We start from the raw sequence: 18,604 nt of genomic DNA, 5'->3' as shown, positions 1-18,604 counted from the left end.
ACAATCTTATTACTGACTGAATGAGATTTCCGTGGCCCCTTTAAACAGGCAGATTGCTCGTAGGAACGTTCATTAGCGATTATCTGGCCAATGCTTGGCCAGTGTAAAGCGGCCTTTAGGAGCAGTTTACACAATTAAAATTCATATAGCATTTTTTTCAAAACCTAATTTTTTTTTTCCAATACAAGACATGGTAAATTAAATGGTGCCATTAAAAAATGCTTTTTAGATTTTTCCTCCCCATTTTCCAATAGACATAAATTTTTTATTATTCCGTTCACATAGTTATATGAGGGTTTATTTTTTGCAGGACCGATGCATTTTTAATGCCACCATTTAATTTACCATGTCTTGTATTAGAAAATGGGAAAAAAAATCTGTGTGGGGCAAAATTGAAAAGAAAAAAAATGCATTCCGGCAAGGTTTTTGGGGTTTTGACATCAGAGCGTTCACAATGTACTAAAAATGACCGGACGTCCTTATTCTGCGGCTAAATACAAATGCGGCAATACCAAACTTGAATAGTTTTTTTTTTGGTTTTACTACTTTTAAAACAATAAAAACCTTTGGAAAAAAAAATCAAAATCATCTTTGCATCACCATATTCTGACAACCATAACTTTTCTATATTTCGGTCTACAGAGCTGTATGAGGGTGTGTTTTTTGCGTAACAAACTGTAGTTTTTATTGGTACAATTTTTGTAGTATGTAAGACTTTTTGATCACTGTTATTAAATTTTTGGGTGGGACAGGATGAAAAAAATAAAAAAGGCAAATCACGTTTTTTTCCCGTTACAGCGTTTAAAAAAAAACATTTTTTAATGGTTCAGACATTTTTGGATGCGGCGATACCTAATATTTTTTTTTTTTATTGTTTATATATTTTATATGTAAAATTGGGAAAGGGGGGGTGATTTCAACTTTTAATATAACGCATTTTTCGCTGTATTAGACGCACCCCCCCCCCCAAAAAAAGTGGGAGGAAAATGGCTGTGCGTCTTAGAAAGTGAATACCAGTGAGTGCTTCCATTATGCAAAGCGCTCACTGGTATGCATTAGGTGCCAGGAGCTGGGAAGAAGCGCTGCAAGTGGTTCCGGTACTCACCATCACTGGTCTTCTTTGCTGGGGCCAGCGCTGCACTGTCCTGACCCTATACAGCATCAGGACGTAGTGCGCCCACTATGACCTGATGCGGCACGCTGTCAGGTGACAGTGCAGCGCGGGCCGGAGAAGACAGGGGAGCACGACTTCTGCCGGAGATGAAGAGGAGCTTTTTATTTTATTCTGAGGTCTGATGGGGTCAGAAATAAAGGGCTGATTTGAGGTCTGATGGGGGTATGACATGGAGGGCTGTTATGGGGGTCTGATATAATGTCCTGATCTGGTGTTCTGATGTGATGTCCTGATATTTATGGGGGTATGATCTTAGGAAAAATATTTTTTTCTTATTCTCCTCTAAAATCTGGGGTGCGTCTTATAAAGCGGAAAATACGGTATATAGTATATATTATTATTTTTTTTATAACCATTAGCCCCCTTTGGGGCCTGTTACATGGGATCGCAGTGTAATTATATTTGGCCAGTGAGGCTATACCAAATGACTACTAGAGCTAGCCCGCCGGTATTATACAGCGCATTCATTCATCGCTAATACTACAAATCCCATAATGCCTTGCGCGTCAATAAGGACAGGTCCCAGAAACGCCCTCTCCTGTGTGACAGAAGTCATAGCGATCTCAAGCTACAACTGTCACTGTGAAACCCCTTCCCAAAAATGGCAAAAAGAAAAGGCAGACAACAGGAACTTTCTGGACAGGTGGGAGACAGAATATCTGTTTACATATGTAAAAGACAGACCTGTTTGTCTGATTTGTGGAGTCAACGTGGCTATAACTAAGGAGTACAACATTCGACGACACTATGAAACAAAACACCATGACAAGTACAAGGACCTGGACATGACTCAAAAGAGACAGAAAGTGGAGGAGATGAAAAGAAGTTTGGTTTCACAACAGAATATGTTCAAAAAAGCCACATCACAAAGTGAGGCTGCTGTAAAAGCTAGTTATAGTGTAGCAGTAGAGATCGCAAAATCAGCCCGGCCCTTTAATGAGGGAGAGTTTGTGAAAAAGTGCATGTTGAAAGTCTGTGACATCGTGTGCCCAGAGAAAAAGCAAGCCTTTTCAAAGTGAGCCTGAGCAGAAACACAGTAGCTGATCGCACATGTGATCTTGCCACCAATCTGTATGACCAGCTTTTGGAAAAGGGAAAAGATTTCGTTGCATTCTCCCTTGCTGTGGATGAGAGCAGCGACGCATCTGATACTGCTCAGCTGTCAGTCTTCATCCGTGGAGGGGACTCAAATATCTGTGTTACGGAGGAGCTATTGGGATTCAAATCAATGCATGGCACAACCACAGGAAAGGAAATCTTTGAGGAGGTTTCCAAATGCGTAACTGAAATAAAGCTGTGGTGGGATAAACTCGTGGGACTAACGACAGATGGTGCGCCAGCGATGTGCGGTAAAACAAGTGGACTGGTGGGCAGGGTCCGGGAGAAGATGCAGGAAGAGAACTGTGCAGGTGAACCAAGCTGCTCAGATGCTCTCCATGTTCGGCAGCACTTATCTATGTGAGCAACTTTTCTCCTCGATGAAGATGACCAAAACATCTCACAGGAGACGTCTGACTGATGAACACCTTCGCTCGATACTGAGGATTTCCTCAGCTCAAAGCCTGAGCCCAGACATTGATGAACTATCATCCAAGAAGAGATGCCAGGTATCTGGCTTGGGCACATCAGATTAGATCAGTGTGCAGCAAACTGAGCAATAGTGAATGTTTTCTTTATGCACTTTTTCTTGCTACTCCAAGACATGGGCTTGAATGGTTGATTGATTTTATTATTGTTATTTTAAAAATTATTATTATTTATTATTATTTAAATCTTATTTAATAAATGAATATGCTTGTTCCATATTCAATGTTACAGCAAATCTTGTTTGGGTCCATGTTAAAAGGTTAATTTGTTCAATGCTGGCCCGCGACTTTGTTCAAGTTTTACATTTTGGCCCACTGTGTATTTGAGTTTGACACCCCTAGGTTAAGGGGTTAAAAAGTTATGGCTACAGGAATGTGGGGTGGAAAATTCAAAAATGAAAAGAAGAAAAAAAAAAAAAAAGGAAGAAAAAAGGGGTTGTCTGAGTTATGATTTTTTTTTTTTTATAGCACTGTAAATCTGATAGGCAGCAATATATAACTGAGCTAAGCAAGTTTTAGGTAAAAAAATAAAATAAAATAAAATCTATTTCCTCATTTCTCTGGTTCTCTTCTAGCCCTCTCTTTACCTGCAATAACAACAACCTCTGCCCCTGCAAAGGGAGTGAATAAGTCTGCCCTGAGTGACATGTCTGACTACTGGGATACTCAGCAGCATGTTGTATGTGTAGGACTACAGGTCCCAGCTGTATAATGACAGTGCTGATACACACAGGATCTTCCCCCTAACTGTTGTGCAATGCTCTGCAGAACTCATCTGTCAGCTCCTGTGCCCAGCATTTGTCTCCTCACTGCTTGCAGCTACTCAGTAAAGCCTTGAGCCATGAGTCTGTGCTCCTGAAAGGGGTTAAGAATCCAGGGAGAGAGCAATGAGGCAGTGCAGGGGGGCGTGGCCAGCACGGCGACTTCTGGTGTATAGACTCATTACTGCTCTCTCAGGCTTTGTGCACGAAACATTATCAGAGCAGGGAGTGAAATCTGAGAAAGGAGCAACTACAGATGCAGTAAGTGCATGGTAAAGCTGTTACATTTGATTAGTTAGAAACATACAAAGAACAAAAAAATAACTCGGACAACCCCTTTAAGGGGTTAAACCATGGCGACATCTGCTGTACAGTGGGAAAGCCCAAGAGAAATATGGAAAGGCCTCAGGTGCCGGCTAACACCAACGACTAGGATTGGAGAGAACCCTGATCCTGGTCATTAAGGCCCTTTTCACATGAGCGAGTTTTCCGCGTGGGTGCAATGCGTGACGTGAACACATTGCACTCACACTGAATCCTGACCCATTCATTTCAATGGGTCTGTGTACATGAGCGTTGTTTTTCACGCATCTCTTCTGCGTTGCGTGAAAATCACAGCATGTTCTATATTCAGCCCTGGACCCATAGAAGTGAATGGGGCTGCATGAAAAAAGCATTGCATCCGCAACCAAGTGTGTGAAGAACGCATCAAAACGCATTGCACCCGAGCGGAAAAAACTGAACAACTGAACACAATCGCAGACAAAACAGACTGAACTTGCTTGCAAAATGGTGCGAGTTTCACTGACCGCACCCTGAACGCATCCGGACCTAATCCGTCACGCTTGAGACAGGGGCCTAACTCCCTAGATGCTGCAGCCTCCCCATCTCATAAAACTGTGGGCGCTGAGCGGTTGCTACTGCAGCCTGGAACTTTATTTTGTAAAAAAAAAAAAAAGTTTTTTAATATATTAGTAGTAATCAAAAACGACATAAATGTGGTATCACCGTAATTGTACTGACCCATAGAATAAAATCAGCATGCCACTTCTACCGGATAGTGAATGCCATAAAAACTAACCTACCCCCCAAAATGGCAGAATAGTGTGTATTTTTTTCCATTCCACCACACAAAATATATATATATTTTTTTGCAATATAGTTCATTCAATGGTGCCATTAAAAAGTACAACTTGTTCTGCAAAAAAAACAAGCACAGCGAGGTCGACATACAAAAAAAAAAAAAAAAAAGTTGGTTGTGGTGACCAAACTAGAGTGAAGCTACCCTTCCATTCTGCTGATCAGTGGGGATTCCGGGAGTCAGACCCTCACCAATCTCACACTGGACTGCCCTAATAAGAGGCTATCAGTATTAAAAGGCATGTATCACCAGATGTGTAGCTATAAAACCGGATGACCTGTTGGCAGCTGAAGGCATCCGTGCTGGTCCCATGTTCATATGTGTCCGCATTGCTGAAAACAATTATGTTTTAATATATGCAAATGAACCTCTAAGAGCAATGGGGGTGTTGCCGTTAGACCTAGAGGCTCTGCTCTCTGTGCAATTTCCACACGCTCTGCACTTTAATTGACTTTAGGAGAAGTCAGGGCCAGACCTGATGACATTTTCACTGCCTGGTCCTGCCAATGAAAGTACAAAAGGCCTGGCAGTTGCAGAGACAGCGGAGCCTCTAGGAGTAATGGTAACGCCCCTGTTGCTCCCAAACGCTCATTTGTATATAGTAAAACATTATTTTTCTCAGCAATATGACACATATGAACATGGGACCAACACAGATGCCTTCAGCTGCCAAGCGCACATGCAAAGGTTAGCCAGTGTCCTAGGCAGAAATCTACTGACAGATGCCCTTTAAAGTCCCAGAAAACCCCTTTAATTATTGTTACATATAAGGACCGATTTATCACATCACACATACATAGGCTGAATGCACCACATACCGGAGCTCTCGCTCTTCATGCTGGGCGATGAGGTTACTGTAGAAGTTTTCCAGCGTCATCTTGGTCATGGTAACACGCTCCTTTGTGTGGTTGCTCATAGGGAAACATGGAGTCTGCTCAGTCATAGCCATATCTGCTGTAAAGGAGAAATTTGGCCTAAAGTTATACTTTCCTTAGACAGGTTACAAATTAAATTGTCACACGCTGAGAAGACAAGAGAGAACCGAGCACGATATTACCACACTGTCTGCGTTGCTCAACACAGAGCTCATACACTGGAACGCTGCCATCATTAGGCTACAGTAATGAGGGAATATTTGTGTATAGAAATATGAACACCAGAGCAAATATCGGTAGGCCCCAGCTCTAATCACTCCTGGGAAACATAATGCATGCCAAACGTAGGCTACTTTCACACCTGCGTTAGGTGCGGATCCGTACCTATAAATGCAAAAGATGGATCCGTTCGGTACGGATCCGTCTGCATACACTTAGTTAAAAAAAAAAAAATCTAAGTGTACGCAGACGGATCTGTCCTGACTTTACATTGAAAGTCAATGGGGAACGGATCCGTTTACAATTGCAGCAATATATTGTCAATGTAAACGGATCCGTCCCCATTGACTTCCATTGTAACCCAGGACAGATCCGTTTGGCTCCGCACCGCCAGGTGGACACCAATGTGTCCGCCTCCAGAGCGGAATGGAGGCGGAACGGAGCCAAACTGATGCATTCTGAACGGATCCTTATCCATTCAGAATGCATTGGGGCTGCACTGATCCGTTTGGGGCCCGCTTGTGAGATCCTTGAAACTGATCTCACAGGCGGACCCCTAAACGGCAGTGTGAAAGTAGCCTTACCCATAGGCTCTCCTCTGCTGAGGTCAAGAGAGTCCTATTGATTCAAATAAACTATTTGTCCTTTTTAATTTCTCTCCTTTTATTATCCACACCTGATTTTGGAAAAAAAATATGCATAAAACAACCTGAAGGTGTGGCCGTACCCTGAACGCACCTAAGCTTATAATGAGGACAGACCAAAGGCAGCAGATGCTTTCATCAGAATCTTTCAGTATTGCAGAATCAGGTGTCCAGTCTTTAGCTTAGAGCAGCGATGCCCAACCTGCAGCCCTCCAGCGGTTGCAAAACTACAACTACCAGTTTTGCAACAGCTGGAGGGCCGCAGGTTGGGCATCCCAGGCTTAGAGAGCGTCCACACAGTGTAACTTTTCTGCAATGAAACCTGCACATAGTTTGAAGTGCTCTGCGGAATCAGTTTGTGCTGCGGATTTTCGCTGCAGGCTTCACCTTTTAGAATCTGATGCAAACACGCAGCACTTCTGCTGGCCATACACATGAGAGAAGACTTTTCAGGAGTCGACGATGTCATCCAACTGCCGTTTGAAAAACTAGCAAGAACGATCGATTGCAATGGCCGTCAGCAGAGTCTCGTAAGTAGCCACGCATGAAAATTTTGTTTGTTGTCGAAACACAAAAATGTTGCACACTGTAGTCGAACGCTAATGGCATGTTCACACGTAGCAAATACACCGCAGATTTTTTGTTGCATAATTTTGTGAGGAAAATCCACAGCATTTTACAGCAAAGTGATGAGATTTTACTTAAAGGGACACCCCATAAACATTTTTTTATTACATATTAACAGCCTATGTGTAAATCCTCAAATTTTTTTTATGGTTTTCTGGACGTAACGCCACGTATTCTACTTCCTGTCCAGGCTCTTAATGTCAGCTTCACTTGACTTTCTCAATCCGCCCATCATTATGGGCATGAGTGGCTTAGAGCATCACACTTTAGGCCTCGTTCACATCTTCGTCAAGCAGATCCTGCACAAACGGCAGCTGTCAAATGTACAAAAAAAAAAAAATGTGTGTGCAACGGTTTTTGTCCTGCCGAGATCCGCCATATATGACAGTGGCCGGATCACTGCCGGACCTCATTACAGTCAATAAGGATCCAGCGGTGAACTAGAGAATGCGGCAATGTCGGATCTGGCAAAATCTGGCAGGTTGTTCTCTGCCGGAGAGTGCCGGACCTGCTTGACAGAAATGTGAACGAGCGGGTCCCTGTGCAGGAATCACGCTCCGTGTGCCATTCCCGTTATGGACACTGCTGGTTTTGCAGGAGTGCACGGTATGATGATGAGTTATAACTCTTCCGGTATAATTTTGTAGACGTAAGCTCATGCAGAGACAAGGAGTGTCCCTTTAATCTCGTCCACAGACTGCTTAAAAAAAAAAAAAAACACGTAGCAGATTCACAGCACCACACAAAATAATAATAATCACAAGTGTGAATTCAGACCCAAATGTGTAATTTTTTTTATAAAGGCTTGATAAAAGCCAAAATGTGAGGCTGATCCATTATGCATATTGAATGAAAGGCTCTGTTCACACCACAACTGAATAGGTAGGCAATGTCGACTATGCTTTTTATTTGTTCAGTTAAGGCTACTTTCACACTTGCGGCAGAGGATTCCGGCAGGCAGTTCCGTCGCTGGATCCTTCAAAACGTATCCAAACTGAAGGCATTTGTCAGACGGATCAGGATGCGGATACAAATGCATTGAAATGCCGGATCTGTCTCTCCAGTGTCATCCGGAAAAACTGAGTCAGCATTTATTTTTTTGCACTTTTTCTGCAGTCTAAGCATGCACAGACCGTAAAACAGATCCGTTTTTCTGGAACACTCGGGGCCGGATCCGGCATTAATGCAGGTCAATGGGAAAAAAATCCTGGATCCGGCTTGTGTACCGGAATTTTGGATGGAGATAGTACCGCAGCATGCTGCGGTATTATCTCCATCCTGAAAAGGCAAAAAGACTGAACTGAAGACATCCTGAACGGATTGCTCTCCATTCAGAATGCATGGGGATATGCCTGATCAGTTCTTTTCCAGTATAGAGCCCTAAGGACGGAACTCTATGCCGGAAAAGAATAACGCTAGTGTGAAAGTAGCCTAACTTGAAGTGCAGGAAGGTGGGGGAGGGGGGTCCAGATTATGGCCATGATCTGCCTCTGACTGTGGAAAACCCAGAAACAAAAGGTACAGTGTTACACAGGTGTGGAAATCTGCATAAGATAACATTAGTACCTGCCTTGCCCGATACAGCAAATACTTTGCTCATAAAGCTGGTTCATCGGTTCCTCTATTACTTCTCCTAGAAATGTTTTACCGTTCTCCTAGTCTTTGCACAGTCTGACACTAGCAGAACTGACTGAAGAGACTGCCTACGAGCCCCCCCAGACTGCGATGATCCACAATGTAGGATGGGGAATACAATTACAGACATGTCTGGACCATAGAGCAGCGGAATGGAGCTGTAATAGGATCAAGTGTATGAAGCCTTTTTATGATTCCAAGGGGATATGTGCGGAGACCCCATGTTCATTATTTCTAGGTGTGTGCGTGTTCCTTTCATGTACGTGCATGCTGGTATACGGGTGCACCTAAAGGAAACATGCAGCTCAGTGCTAGAGCCCAGTAGCATTCCTCACAGGTCAGCAATAGCTAAAGTAAATGTTTGTGCCGTGCCTCGGCCTACCGCTCAGTTAATCATTGCCGAAAAACAATAACAAAGCACTCATAATACTGGCAACACACAAAATGTCAACGCACAGTACATGCATTTACATGCTTCTCCTCCTTCACACAACCCCGGACAGGCCTGTCGTGCAGTAAAAGAAGTCACGACCAAGCACAGGAAGGCATCATACACCTTGAAACTCAAAAATAAGTACTGCCAAAACCGTGGTCTGTCCTACGTGTCTAAGGCCTCTATTACACGTCAGTTTAGTCTGGATGAGTGCCGTCCATGGACAGCACATGGATACACTGGGGGAGATTTCTCAGAACTGGTGTAAAGGAAAACCCAAAGCAACCAATCAGATTCCACCTTTCATTTTTCAGCGCTCTGTTGGAAAATGAAATGTAGAATCTGGTTGCTTTGGGTTTTCCATTACCCCAGTTTTTTTTTTGAAGTTTACCCCATTGACTTGAATATGCTTATTCAGAAATCAGTGGTTTTCCACTGAAACAAAACTGAGGCATACACAGCTTCAGTCCGTGATGTGGACCAAACACACCCATCGTCCGTGAAAACGGATGCCCGTGCTCAAACTCACTAAAAATTCCATTGTGCTGTGATGTCCCATTTTACTCAGCTATTATCAGCAATTCCTCTGCAACGGTTCTCTGGCTATAACTGTATACCAGTCATATCTAGTGTTTTTTGGATACTTAGCAAAATATATTACATGCCAGTCTGGTCCCACACTGATAAAGCGTGAAGATGTAGTTTCTGATCATTTGGACTACATTTTGTATTATATAAAGTAAAAGGCGTTGTTCGGGTTCAGAGCTGGACCCGGACATATCCCCGTTTTCACCCAGGCAGCCCCTCTGATATGAGCACTCCTTTGCCGTGTGCTGAATCACGCACAGCAAAGGCTTTTTTCTGGAGATCCGGTAACGTCCCGGGCTCTCCACAAAGAATGCTAGGGGGAGGCTTCTGCTTAGCAGTGAGCCCGGTGACGTCACCGACACTATTGGGCGGGCTTTAGCGCTGCCCTAGTCTGTAAAACGGCTAGGGCAGTGCTAAAGTCCGCCCATCAGTGCCGGCGACATCACCGGGAACACTGCTAGGTGAAAGCATCTGCCCAGCCGTCTAAAAAATATAAACAAACAGCTTATAATAATTACGGACATCTGATTAGACTGATGTTAGTGGTTGAAAGGTTTATAGTAAAGAAAATGTGTTTTTCTCTTACACCACATTATGTTCTGATTAGAACTAAAACTTAAAAAAAGGAACTAAAAAGGAACATGACAAAGGCCATCCAAGTCTATTGGAAGACAATTGTTTGCCATTGTTTGTTTAGTGTGTGAAGAATGAAGATGACCACTATGAAGTGTAAATTGCTAAATATATCGGTTTGTTTTTGCTTGAAGAATTATTACCAGTTGATTATATGTTGAGTTGAGAATATGTGTATATTTCTTAATATACAGACAACTATGTAAGGTATAGGGTTTAGAAAAATGGATTTTGCTTTAGCAGAGGATCTCAGTGGTTTTATTCGGCAATGGTTATTTTAAAGAGGTGCCGGACCGACAATAGTCCAAATTGTTGGTTTTATTTCATCCACCTGAAGCGTGTGGTGGGACGTAAAGAACACAAAAAAAGCTTTAAAACATACTCCATCATCGGCTTCAATTGTCACAGACTGAGTTAAAACCCATGGACTGGGCTATACTCAATTTATTTTAGAACCTTTCCGACACCTGATGTACCCGTGTGCCAAATTTCGTGATTGTAAATGCGACGGTGCAGATTCCTTTAGCGGACATACACACATACATACAATCAGCTTTATATATTAGATTATATTGCTATATGTATATACTACCTATTATTATTTTATAAGATATAAACCTTCCTTTGAAGTATAGCTCTAGTTCAGTTAAGGCTACATGCACATAACCATATGTGTTTTGCGGTCCGCAAATAAAAAACGGATGTCATCCGTATGTTATTGTTTTTTGAAGATCCATTGTAACAATGCCTAAAACGGACAAGAATAGGACATGTTCTATTTTTTTTTGCAGAGCTACGGAACGGACATACTGATGCGGACAGCACACGGATTGAAATGAATTGGTCCGCATCCTATCCGCCAAAAAACAAACAAAAAAAAAAAAAAGGACCGGACAAGGAAACAAAATACGTTCGTGTGCATGTAGCCTAACAGTCTCTCTTTAAGCCCTTTTGCACACGACCGTATGGCTTTGAAATGAATGGGTCCGTATACGGAACACAAAAAACGGGACGTAAATAAAAAAATAAAAAATTTTGTGTGGGAGAGGCCTTAGGCCTAAAAAAACTGAACTAAAAAGTTTGTGTGCAAGAGGCCTCAGGCCTCTTGCACACAAACGTTTTTTTTCTGTTTCCGTTCAGTTTTTTTTTGCGTTCCATATACAGAACCATTCATTTCAATGGATCCGCCCCAAAATAAACGGAAGGTACTCCGTATGCCTTCCGTTTCTGTATTTCTGTTCAAAGATAGAACATGTCTTATTATTGTCCACATAACGGATAAGGATAGTACTGTTCTATCAGGGACCAGTTGTTCCCTTCCGCAAAAAACAGAATGCACACGGACGTCATCTGAATTTTTTGCGGATTGCAAAATACTGAAAAAGCCATACAGTCGTGTGCAAGAGGCCTAAAAAGTATCCGAACCTGAAGTCTATCTCATCAGCAAAATAACTGATTACGTTACATATGCAGTTCCTACAGTCGCTGGCCCACTGGGCCGCTGCAGGCCAAGCAGGGATTGGAGTGGCGGTAGTAATATATATATATATTACTATTTTGATGTGAATAAGTAGTACACACAGAAAGTCATGTGATGATGTGATGTTTGCTGATCATGTGATCTTATTGTTAACATGTGTTTTCACTGATTGCACTGAGTTTGTAATGAATTGTGGGTATATATACCCCATAGTAAGCACTGTTGTATAGCTTGACAAAGGCCTCATTGAGTAGGCCGAAACGTTGCTGGGAATAAAGTTTGGTCGTTGCCCTATCACCAAAAGCTGGAAGTGCTGCCTCATTATATATATATATATATTATATATATATATATATATATATATATATATCTTTTTTAATTTTACAAACTATCAGAGAATTCCGTTCAGAAAAGAAAATAAGTATGATATAATCGACAGTCAACACGTCTTTAGTATTAAGCGTATCTAGAAGAGTATAGCGTGCTCATAAAAACAATACCTTTATTATACATTATTGGGTAAATGGAGCAGAAAACTGCTCATATAGTGATCAAGACTTAACACTGTTTGGTTTAAGTCTTTTTTTCAAAAAACTCCTACTCAGATTAGGATGCCACAACACTATTAAGTAACCTGATAGAAGGAAATCTACAGTCAACCAGGTATTAGATCCATGGACAGGTAATGAGGGGTATCAGGCGGGAGGGGATTCACTCTCCCTAGATATCCCTGACAACCTAGGCCCTCAGCCCAGGGATATCCCCAGAAGGTAGAGATACCCTGTCCCCGTACCTATGACTATAGTTAACCTAAAAAGACCCTACCTATATAGATAATAACAGGTTGGAAAAATAAATATTAATGAAACGGACCCCGACGCGTTTCATCTGCGCCCGGCAGATCATCAGGGGGTGATAGACAAACCCTATTTTGTAGGGCAAAAGAAAAGAATAATACAAAAAATGATATAAGAGGTATAAATATCTGATACTTAGCTCCTATTGCTGATCAGTGGGAGTGTGAGGATATTAAATCCTGTCAGTAGGTGGATAGCTGCGCAGGATAATCCCACTGTCTTGTTTGAATAATAATAGGAGGGAGCTGATGTGGCCGTGTTGTGTTGTGGCATCCTAATCTGAGTAGGAGTTTTTTTGAAAAAAAAGACTAACCCTGGGTTCACACCTGAGCGTTCGCGATGGAGCGCTCTGTATGCGCGATTGTACTGGCGTTTACAATCGCGCATACAGAGACAAGCGAACACACAAAAGTCTATGTACGGGAACGCGCGACAAAACGCCCCAAAGAAGCTCAAGAACTTTTTTGAGCGTCGGGCGTTTTACAGCGCGATCGTACGCGCTGTAAAATGCCCAGGTGAGAACCATTCCCATAGGGAAGCATTGGTTTCTCCTTGTTGTGCGTTTTACAGCGCGTAGGAACGCGCTGTAAAACGCTCAGGTGTGAACCCAGGGTTAAACCAAACAGTGTTAAGTCTTGATCACTATATGAGCAGTTTTCTGCTCCATTTACCCAATAATGTATAATAAAGGTATTGTTTTTATGAGCACGCTATACTCTTCTATCAGAGAATCCCCTCGAAGGCCTCATTCACATTTCCACTGATGTGGAAAATGCGGACAGCACACGTACCCATTTATTTTAATATGTCTGTGCACATATCAGTATTTTATTACTGATTGCGGGTCAGTAAAAAAATAAAAAATAACAGAGACATGCACTACTTTGGTCCGTGATGTGGACCAAACACACCTATTGAATTCTACAATAGCATCCTTGTCGTGTCCGTTTTTCACTGACCACCGATAGGAGATGCTCTGGAAATTGATTTTCAGATGAGCAGCATCCGTGAAATATGGATGACACACAGAGGGTAAAAAATGGACACACGGATCCTAATGGGTGTCACACGGCCTGATTTTTTCACAGACATGAAATAGACACGGAAATGTGAACAAGGCCTGTTTTGGCCCTCAGGGCACCACAGTGTTTTATGTTCCCCCCCCCCATCATCGTATTCCAAGGGGCCATAACTTTTTCTGTCTTCCAAAAAGCCATTTTTTTTGGGGGGGGGGGGCAGAAGTAGCCTAATCTTGGGGACTTCACTGTACAATATAAATGATATGATAAAGGGGTATGCCCATCTGGACATTCATGGCATATCCCAGTGGTGGGACTCACACACGTCCTTTAGATAAGCCATAAATACAAAGATAGGACAACCCCTTTAACTTCATTCTGCAGCTCAGCACAACTATAGAAAGAACTAGTTGATGTAGTGGTGGCGGCACGAAGCGCACGGTGTCATAGCAACCAAGGACGCCGTGCGCTTGTGCACTCAGCAGGGTGGCAGGCCGGGTTTTCACAGACTGTGGTCCGTGAAAATCCACGTATGTGTAAATGCGGCCTAAGGCTGCGCCAAACGGGTGAACTGTCAATATAGAGCTAGATAAAACTTAAAGGAATATACACAGAGGGCATATGAAGTGTGGGGGGCACCAAAGAAATGCCAATCCTAGGTGTATTAGCTAGTGAAGAATTACAAAGTAAAAGATAAAATCTACCTACTTCTGAGTGAGCTAGATAAACTGGTTTTGAAATGGTATATTAACCACTTACTTTACCAGGGAGCGAAGTACGAGATAAACTCAATACACTCGTACCCTTACCGAGATGGCTTGACAGATGTAATGGATTCCTTATCCCAGAGTGGTAAAACAGGGACCTCACAGGATGTAGCATCAGAAGGTTACTTTATTCCAATTAAAATGAGCTCGACGCGTTTCGGGGATGTAAATAAATCCCCTTCCTCAGGAGAAAGATGTAGAAGCTTGTATATCTTGCTCCTGAGGAAGGGGATTTATTGTAATTCTTCACTAGCTAACACACCTAGGATTGGCATTTCTTTGGCGCCCCCATACTTCATATGCACTCTGTGTATATTCATTTTTTTACGTTTTATCTGTTCTGGTGATTGAGCAGTGTGATAGCTTTTAAAAAAAATTCTTTATATTGTTTGTTTTTATTTCACTCCTACTTCAGGACTGGATCTTATACGAGCTCTAGGCCTCATGCACAAGACCGTATTTTGCATCTACATTGTTTGCGGATAACACACGTTTATTTATGGGTCCACAAAAAAAAAAAAAAAAAAGATCCGTACATCCGCTTCATATATTATTCTGGCCCGTATCGCACATGAGAACAGTCAGTTATATTGATGGGAGTGAGAAAAATGCACAGCGCACATGGAAAGTATCTGATGGAAACATGGACACGGTCATGTGCATGAGGCTTGAAAGGAGTTGTCCAGCCTAGGAGCCAACAATCCTCATGGTCCTAACGTGTGGCTCGTTTGGTCCTCAGTGGCCACATCTGCTTGAATGATAGGTCACAGCGCCATAGCGTTCAAGCAGGTGTGACCACCAGTGATGGCCAGTTTGCAGTGTTCGCCAGCGAACACATGCGGGCTGCCATCTTAACTAACAAGTCCGGCGATGCACAGGTAAGCCCTTACCTGTGCCGCGAGCAGGTCTGAAACAAATGCGGTCACCGGGAGCAGGCAGTTCCGAGAACAGCCGCCGGGGGCCTTCATCGGGCTGTTCTCGGAACTGCCCACTCCCAGTGACCGCATTGGTTTCAGACCTGCTCGCGGCACAGGTAAGGGCTTACCTGTGCATCGCCGGACTTGTGAGTTAAGATGGCAGCCCGCATGTGTTCGCTGGCGAACATTGCAAACTGGCCATCACTGGTGACCACTAAGGACTGGAACTCACTGCAGTGGTCACGGGACAAGGCCACTTCCTGGTGTGTGGTTTTTTGTTTTGTTATGGGCCACACGTTAGGACCACAGGAATTTTCAGCTTCTAGGCCGGACTACTACTTAAAAGGGGTTTGGGGAAAAATAGTGTGCTCACGTGACCACCGGGACTGGCAGCTGGGTCCCGACCAGATGTGTTCCTGCATACTGTAAATCCGGGATCAGCAACCATCGGCACTCCCAGCATGCTCCTTCCACTTGTGTGAAAGTTTAGACAACAGCCAAGTGAGTGTGCATAATGGGAGATGTAGTTCCACAACACCTGGAGTGCCGGAGGTTGCTGACCTCTGCTGTACATGCAGCTGAACAGGAAGACTCAGGACTACATCTGGTGCTGACCTGAGTGGAAGAGCCTGCATCCAGTCCTCAGGAGACTATGTTCCCGAGACAGGTCCGCACCCAGGAGGATTTTGACCAAAGCCCGGAGAACCCCTTCAACACTCATAATCCAGTTCAATCATTGTCCCCATTAGGCACAATGGGCATGGGAGAAGCATCAGTGGGTCTTGTATGCATCTGGATGGCAGAGATCTCTACGCTGGGCTTGTAGAGGATGGCATAAATACCAGGTCTGAACGGAGTCCAATACACTCCCTTTTGAGGCCATATTTGTGTCACTTTATGGATACAATACACATATTACACACTGACAAAACTGCAGTGATCAGGGACCTGAGGCCATCCAGGTGTTGTGACACTACAAGTCCCAGACACCAGCCCTTAGGGCACACTGGGAGTTGTAGTTTTGGAGCCACAGGTTACAGATCACTGCCCTGGGGTGTGAAGATATACAGGCCATGAGAAAGCAGCAAGCACTTGGTAGTTAAACAAAGAAACATCGTTATAACAGAGCACAAGCTTTACAAGCAGCGCCCTAACACTGGTCACACTGCCACCCTGCCTGTGGCTAGCTACACTTACTAGATCCAGGCTTCACACTAAAGTGCTATCATTACTTAGAAACCCAGTTATTAGCCTCCCCCATATAGCGCTTTTTTGGATCAGTCCATACTTCAAAGTCCTTGCCTTTATAGAACAAACCATAACGTCTAAGGGGTGACTGTAACAAACAGTATTCCAGAAACTGGCACTGGCTGCTCACGTCCCGCCCGGCGGCCAGCCATTGTACAGGTATACGCCTCCCCTGTACCGGATTCACAAAGGGCACAGCATACTCCGGGGTCTACACCTGTCTTGTACTCACCGGCCCAGCTTCCCAAAACTTACCGTAGATGCTAGATCCTGCTGAGCTCAAGGACCTTTGGTGATGTCATGATCATGTGACCTGTCACATGTGTGGGAGGAGTCAGGCTCTGGGCTGTCGAAGTTTCATTTCGTTTTCTCCTGAGTACTAGGTATAGTCGGGTGAGCGCGCGCAGAAAAACGCATGCATGCTATGCTGAAATGTGAACAAACCTGAATGTGAACAACATTTCAGGCTTCGTGTACACGACTGTATTCGTAACGAGTGTGTTATGTAGGGTTTTCTTAACCCGTTCACATACCTCCCAACTTTCACACTTGCGTTGTGAGGATCCGCAGGCAGTTCCGTTGCAAATAGATATCATTTGTAAACGGTTCCAGGTGCGGATCCGTCTGACAAATGCATTGAAATTCCGGATCCGTCTCTCCGGTGTCATCTGAAAAAAACAAATCTGGTATTTATTTATTTTTTAGCATTTTTAAAGGTCTGCGTATGCGCAGACCAGGAAACCGGATCCGTTTTGCCAGAACACTAGGTACCGAATCCGGCATTAATGTATTTCAATGGAAATGAATGTGTTTCGGCAAGTGTTGTGGTAAATACCGTAAGAGGGACTGAATTGATGCATACTGAACGGATTGCTTTCCATTCAGAATGCATTAGGATAAAACTGAAGCATTTTTTCTTCCGTTATTGAGCTCCTAGGACAGAACTCAATACCGGAAGAGAATAACGCTAGTGTGAAAGTACCCAAAGAGGGACAACATGTGCGGCGCGCATCAAGGCCCTGTTTTCATACTAGGCCATACTTCTAAGGCCTCTTTCACACTACCGAATGGCTATTTCAGTGTTTTGCGGTCCGTTTTTCACAGATCCGTTGTTCCGTTTTTTTGTTTCCGTTTCGGTTCCTTTTTTCCGTATGGCGTATACAGTAATTACATAGAACAAATTGGGCTGGGCATAACATTTTCAATAGATGGTTCCGCAAAAGACGGAACGGATACGGATGCATTTCCGGATGCATTCCATTTCTTTTGCGGACCCATTGACTTTAATTGAGCCACGGAACATTATTTGCGGCCAAATATAGGACATGTTCTATCTTTGCACGGAACGGAGATGCGGAAACAGAACGCATACGGAGTACATTCAATTTTTTTTTGCGGACCCATTGAAATGAATGGTTCCGTATACGGAACGCAAAAAACGGCACGCAAAACGGAAAAAAAAAATACGGTAGTGTGAAAGAGGCCTAACTCTGCCCAAAGCATAATTACTGACTGTCAAAACTGCATTAGCTGGGGATCAGGTTAGGTGAGTGTAAGTTCCTTTATTTTTTTACAGTATGTGGAGCCCCTGGGACAATTTTTTTCCTCTTGCTCTTTAATATAAATTTAAATATTATCACGTAATTAATGGCATTATAGATAATTTAAGGTCCAAATTGCACCAAATAATGAAGTGATAGCCTAATATACAGGTAGAAACCATGCAGATAGTATAGTAAGGACAATTTAGTAAATTTATTAAGGGCTCTTTCACACCTGCGTTCTTTTCTTCCGGCATAGAGTTCCGTCGTCGGGGCTCTATGCCGGAAGAATCCTGATCAGTTTTATCCTAATGCATTCTGAATGGAGAGAAATCCGTTCAGGATGCATTAGGAAGTCTTCAGTTCCGGACCGGAACGTTTTTTGGCCGGAGAAAATACCGCAGCATGCTGCGCTTTTTGCTCCGGCCAAAAATCCTGAAGACTTGCCGCAAGGCCGGA

At 43.3% G+C, this 18,604-nt stretch overlaps 1 protein-coding gene across 3 annotated transcripts in view; it reads right to left on the bottom strand.

Annotated features, from left to right (window-relative positions):
- The window catches only part of LOC122933398 (serine/threonine-protein kinase 38), a 66,602-nt gene extending 49,678 nt beyond the window's left edge, over positions 1-16,924 (bottom strand). The window contains exons 1-2 of one of the 3 annotated variants that reach the window (XM_044288370.1): positions 16,860-16,924; positions 5,481-5,616 (exon numbers count right to left, since the gene is read on the bottom strand). In XM_044288370.1, the coding sequence (XP_044144305.1) occupies positions 5,481-5,611 (131 nt within the window). In that variant the 5' untranslated portion in view covers positions 5,612-5,616; positions 16,860-16,924. The other 2 variants (XM_044288371.1, XM_044288369.1) reach the window with 2 other exon arrangements.
- Positions 16,925-18,604: the final 1,680 nt, after the last annotated feature.

This window comes from Bufo gargarizans, chromosome 3, assembly GCF_014858855.1.
Source record: "Bufo gargarizans isolate SCDJY-AF-19 chromosome 3, ASM1485885v1, whole genome shotgun sequence".
In the NCBI taxonomy this organism is placed as follows: Eukaryota; Metazoa; Chordata; class Amphibia; order Anura; family Bufonidae; genus Bufo; species Bufo gargarizans.
This window is presented reverse-complemented; position numbering and strand designations above follow the sequence as displayed.